Below are 6000 nucleotides of genomic sequence, written 5' to 3' on the forward strand. Positions count from 1 at the left end.
AGTACAAGCAAGGAACTGTAGATGCTGGTTTATACCAAATATAATCACAAAGGGCTGGAGTAGCTCTGCGATTCAGGCAGCATCTCTGCAGAGAAAAAAAAAGGATGGGAGACCTATCGGGTCGGGTCCTTTTTTCAGACTGGGTCTAGAACCGATTACAGGTCTACAGATTATGGACAGGAGGAACTGCAAATGGTTGTTTACTAAAAAGGCATAAAGTGCTGGAGTAACTCAGCGGGTCAGGCACCATCACTGGAGAGCATGGGTATTCGAATGGGGGGGGGGGGGGGGGGGGGGGTTCGAATTCGGCATTTCGAATGGGGACCCTTCTTAAATGGGTTCAGAAGAAACAATTTTTTTAAAATCACGTTGCGAGAAATAGAATCGAATTTGTTGAAAAGTAGGGTTTTTTTAAATCAGTCTATAGGGGCGATAAAGGTTTGGACTAGCTGTGCTGTACGGAATCACGAGAAATTGCAATAAACTAATCTATTGGGTTTGAGGCGTAGGCACATAGATCGATACCATCAATGCATTGTGGAAATTGGCAATTAAAGAGTAAAGATAGACACAACTTGCTGGAGTAACTCAGCGGCACAGGCAGCATCTCTGGAGAGAAGGAATGGGTGACGTTTTGGGTTGGGATCCTTCTTCAGACTGAGAGTCAGGCGAGAGGGAAATTCGTTCACCTACATCATTAATGAATGACAATCAGAGCATTAAAACTGTACCCCTGGAACCCGTTGAGTTCTTCTTACAAATGATTGCGGTTAGTGTGCCATGGGGACTTAACTGCAAGTGAAGGAATTTGTAGGAAGAAACTGTAAATACTCCAACAATAGACACAAAATGCTGGCATCTGAAGAAGGGTCTCGACCCGAAACGTCGCCTATTCCTTTTCTCCAGAGATGCTGCCTGTTCCGCTGTGTTACTCCAGCAGAGTGTGTGTCTATCTAATCTGTAAGTGAAGCCCGGGTTATCCACGAGAGATGGTTTACTGTGCACCACAGTGCGGGCAGACAGTTTGTCAACGGGCGGTTCGCTCCGTCCACCGGATTCTTCCGATTCCCCAGGTCGCCGGCTTGTCACAAACTGTCTCAGCATATCACGCATTAGGGGTGGGGTGGGGGAGTAGGGTGGAAGGCGGCTGCAGTGCGTGCGTGTTGTATGTCATGTCAACCAACCGGGTGGGCAGTGTTATCTTTCACCGTCCCAGGCAAGGGCGGTGGGCAGAGAACTTCCCTCTGCCTCGACACCAAAGCCTCCTTGTTCATTCGTATCGTTACGTGTGTGTATAATTAAATTGTGCTTGCATTAAGTTGTGCTGCAGCAAGTAAGAATTTCACTATTGTGTATGTATGACAATAAAACGCTCTTGAACTAGAATTACTAGCCAACTATACAACTAGAAATATAGTGAGTAGTATCTCTACCCAGCAGAAAATAGCCGGAAACAACATTCAGCGGTTTAAAACACGTTAGTTTTCTATATTATGTGAGGGAAATGGTTGTTTCTATTTGGTGGTGTCAGTGTTCAAATCACAAGATTTTGCACAGTAACGGAAAATAAAAGTCCTCAATTCTCCTATCACACCTCGATAATATTTTTTTTTAAATCAATGCTTAAATAGTTCAATTTAATGTTACAATGTCATTTGCTCTACCCACAAGAAAATAACATGGTGGGGGGTGATTCTGCTTATTGGAATTGAACTAACAAAAATGAATTCTGTGAAGATTTCTACATTAATTCCAGTGTGGTTATAAAGTATGGAAAACACAAACGCATCCACGACGTGCTTTCTGCTTAAATCCCCAACGATCATTTTCAAACGCAAGAAACTTACTGCACTTGTTCCGTGCGTTCGTTTAAATTTTGTTCCCATTGAATTTTTTCCCGTTGGTTTATTCCCTGAAAATTGTGGCAGTTAATTTCCTGTAACGAAAATAATTTTTATTCTTCTTTATTTTGAGACTGCATTGAGCAAAGCGTGGTTTGGAAGTACAGTATTGTGTTAGAAAAGGCGAGACCTTACGTATCTTACCAATAGTCTAAGATACGGAGACGAGGGTATAATTGGCAGAAGTCTTAATCAGCGGGTGTTAGGAATATTGCACTTGTCATCATGCAAGTGAGAAGGAAAGGGGGTGGGGGGCCTCTCGTTGAGACATTTCCCGTGTAATAGCCGGACACAAATGCGATTGAAATCTGAAGGGTGAAAGGGACCCCCAGCCATAGAGGCCGCCTTCCAATCGGGAGGGTCGCCGCCCCGACCCGTGGATAACGCAGCCACCTCGCAGAACAATGGGATTGGCTGGTGGGAGAACCTGGGGGCGTTGAAGGAGTTTCCCGCAGTCGCCCAGAGAATTTGGAATAAATAGGGCTACACTTTCCTGCCACCCAGCACAGGTACCATACGGTACGAGCATCGCAGTCCAAGGGCGAGCGACGTCTACTAGAGAGGGAAGCAGGGGTTCTGCTGGAAGTTGGAGGAGGATCTCAACCGCGGCCACCATGGAGCTAACGGATACCTCTCTCTGCTCCTTCTCCTCCGCCGACGACTTCTACGACGACTCTTGCTTTTCCACTTCAGACATCCACTTCTTCGAGGACCTGGACCCCAGGCTGGTGCACGTTGGGTTGCTCAAAGCCGACCAGGTGGCGACCGAAGACGAGCACATCCGAGCGCCCAGTGGCCACCACCAGGCCGGCCGCTGCCTGCTGTGGGCTTGCAAGGCGTGCAAGAGGAAAACGACCAACGCCGACCGACGGAAAGCGGCCACCATGCGAGAGAGGCGGCGCCTGAGCAAAGTGAACGAGGCGTTCGAGACGCTCAAGAGGTGCACGTCCACCAACCCGAACCAGAGGCTGCCCAAGGTGGAGATCCTCAGGAACGCCATCAGGTACATCGAGAGCTTGCAGGCTCTCCTGAGGGAGCAGGACGACAACTACCTGGCGGTCATGGATCATTACAGTGTCGACTCGGATGCCTCCAGCCCACGGTCCACTTGCTCGGATGGGATGGTAAGAGAATTGCGAGATTACATATATATATATATATTATACACACCCATATCCACATATACTGTATACTCGCATATATACTCACACGAATACTCACATATGTACACCCACATACTGTGAGTATACTGTATACTCACACATACCTACACAAATATACTCACGCACATATATACCCACATACACTCTCACACACACATACACTGTTTACTCGCACACATTGTATAACCACACCAACATACACACTCACAAATACTCACATACATAATGGATATAGAGAATGTCCCAAATGTAAACTGTCTGGGTACTTTGGTGAATGTTAGGCTTATATTATTCTAAATAATTTCCAGCATCACATTTAAAATGATGTACCATGACAGTAAAGTTGTAGTGTTGACCAAACACCTTAAACCTCACGTGTAAGAGTTGGAAGGCAAATCGCTAACGTGTTTGGTTTTCTATTTAATCCAAGTAAGAATTGTTACTTGAAGTTTGAGGTCTCATCCGATACAAACTGGGATAGTTTAAAACTTCATTCGATGTAGATTCTGGTAGTTCAACGCTGCATCTGATATGAACCTTGATAGTTTAAAGCCTGATCCGATCTACATTTAAGGTTTAAACTTTATTCGATACAAACTCTTGAAAGTTTAAAGTCTTATCCGACACAAACGGACATTTTAAAGCATCATCCGATGCAGACTCCGATAGTTTAAAGCTTTGTCTGATTATAAACTCTGCTAGTCCAAAGCCTTATACGATGTAAATTTAGTCAAATTAGTTTGAAGCTTGATCCGATGTAGACTCCGGCAGCTTAAAGCTTCATCTGATACAGACGTGGATAGATCTTCCAAGTAGCGGCCCTGTGTCTCAGCCTCACCGTTCCCGTGTTTGATTTTGCAGTTGGATTGCAGCGGGCCCGCCTGCGGTAGGAGACGCGCCGCCTACGACAACACTTACTTCTCGGATACGACAAACGGTGAGTGAACGATTCCCCGCACCAGCGACGCGCACAGCGGGACTCCATCATGGGAAAGCGTGGAGCCACCGTTCACAGTGATCACATCCAGCCAAATGTTCCCCTTTCCAACAATTCCTATTTCAGAGTAGCAATATGGAGAAAATATAAAGTCATTTGAGAGGGGAAGAGTTCAGTGAAGATGTCACAATGTGAACGACAAGGTGCAAGAATTACTTGCTTGCCTCCATTAGGAATTGTTGAATTTCGAAAATCTCTCTAGTTTTAGAGATGCAGCGTGGAAACAGGCCCATCAACCCACCAAGCCGGCGCCGACCAGCACCACTAGTTCTATCGTATAAAGGAAAGGCAATTTACAAAAGCCAATTAACGTAGAAACCTGCACATGCATGTGGGATGTGGGAGGCACCCGGAGAAACCCCCACGCGGTCACAGGGAGAAATGTACAAACTCCAAGCAGACAGCATCCTTAGTCAGGGTCGAACCCGGGTCTCTGGCGCCTGAAGGTAGCAACTCTACCGCTGTGCCACTGTCCCCCCCCCCTGGACATGGATATTTTCTAGACACCAGGAATTGCAGATGCTGGAATATTGCACAGAGAATGCTGGAATATCTCAGCGGGTCAGGCAGCATCTTTGGAGGACATGGATAGGTGCCGTTTCTGGTCTGGACCCTTCTTCGGTCTGAGGAAGGGATAGTAAGACACAGGAGCATAATTAGGCATTCGGCCCATCGAGTCTACTACACCATTCGATCGTGGCTGATCTATTTTCCTCTCTCAACCCCATTCTCCAGCCTTCTCCCCGTAACCTTTGACGCCCTTCCTAACGAATAACCCATCAATCTACCCTTCAAAAAACAGCCAAATGTCCCGACCCGAAACATTGTCTGTCCTTGTTCTCCAGAGATGCTGTCTGACCAGTTGAGTTACTCCAGCGCTGTGTGTTCTGTCCCTCAATATTTCTGACAAGTAGAAAAGGTGACGTTTGTCCAAGTGCGGTGCCGTTCATTATCTCATTGTAATGTGCGTTGTGTTTAGATGTGAAAACTGGCAAGAGTTCCGTGATCTCGAGCCTGGATTGCCTTTCCAACATCGTCGAACGGATCTCCACCGACCGGCCGACTTGTCCGGTGATGATGGTGCCAGATGCGACCATGGTTAGTCCTTCGTCTCCCCGGGAAGGCGCCACTTTGAGCGATCCTTTGGCCATTATCCCATCGCCGGCCAACTGCACCGTCACCGAGCTACCGCCCGACAACCCAATCTACCAGGTTTTATAACCGCCGAACCCAACTACCGAGGGTGCACTGGTGAAACGATTGAACCCAAAACCGACCGCAGGAGACAGTGCCGGTCTCTGAAATCGGTTCCTAACGAACGGAGGAACCTACCAATAAACAGACCATTGCCGAGATCGCCAACTCTTAACTACATGGAATTCAATACAAACAATCACCACGTCCAAGACCTGTCTAAATTAGACATTTTTATTTTCCTCTTTAAATGCATCCCAAGTTTTTTAAAAAAAGTAACAGACACCTAATGTGGACCACTTCTTTTGTACAACTCTGTGTATAATTGTATATAAGAGTCGCTTTTTTTGCCAATCCATTGAAATATTTAATGTCGCTTGTGTATAGAAATACCTGGTTTGATGTGCCAAACTAAATTTATATATTTATATTATATATTATCAGTGTGAATGCCAAGACTGTTCCAAGAAATACGAAATAAAACGTATTTATAAAATAATGTTTTCCGATTTTTGCACTAATTCTAATCGCTGCTTAAATTGGCTACTTGTTGGATTGAAACAGGTAAATGCATCTCTGGAGGAGATGAATTGGCACAGACCTCCTCCAACTTCATCTACTGTATCCGCTGTTCCAGGCGTCAACTCCTGTATATAGTCGAGGCCAAGCGCAGGCTCGGTGATCGTTTCGCTGAACACCTCCGCTCAGTCCGCCTAAACCTACTTTATCTCCTGGTTGCTCAGCA

At 46.1% G+C, this 6000-nt stretch overlaps 1 protein-coding gene across 1 annotated transcript; it reads left to right on the forward strand.

Annotated features, from left to right (window-relative positions):
• Positions 1-2382: 2382 nt before the first annotated feature.
• Positions 2383-5751, forward strand: myod1 (myogenic differentiation 1). Its single transcript, XM_033039004.1, has 3 exons — positions 2383-3025; positions 3926-4001; positions 5041-5751. Exons 1-3 carry the CDS (start codon positions 2516-2518, stop codon positions 5280-5282), a joined length of 828 nt encoding a protein of 275 aa, XP_032894895.1. The 5' UTR covers positions 2383-2515; the 3' UTR covers positions 5283-5751.
• Positions 5752-6000: the final 249 nt, after the last annotated feature.

The sequence above is a fragment of the Amblyraja radiata genome, chromosome 20 (genome assembly GCF_010909765.2).
Source record: "Amblyraja radiata isolate CabotCenter1 chromosome 20, sAmbRad1.1.pri, whole genome shotgun sequence".
Classification (NCBI taxonomy): Eukaryota; Metazoa; Chordata; class Chondrichthyes; order Rajiformes; family Rajidae; genus Amblyraja; species Amblyraja radiata.

Excerpts from the sequence above, each read along its gene's own strand:
- myod1 (XM_033039004.1), top strand. The coding sequence starts at position 2,516 with ATGGAGCTAACGGATACCTCTCTCTGCTCCTTCTCCTCCGCCGACGAC. Across the intron at positions 3,026-3,925 it reads CCACTTGCTCGGATGGGATG|TTGGATTGCAGCGGGCCCGC; the intron begins GTAAGAGAATTG and ends TTGATTTTGCAG. Across the intron at positions 4,002-5,040 it reads CTTCTCGGATACGACAAACG|ATGTGAAAACTGGCAAGAGT; the intron begins GTGAGTGAACGA and ends CGTTGTGTTTAG.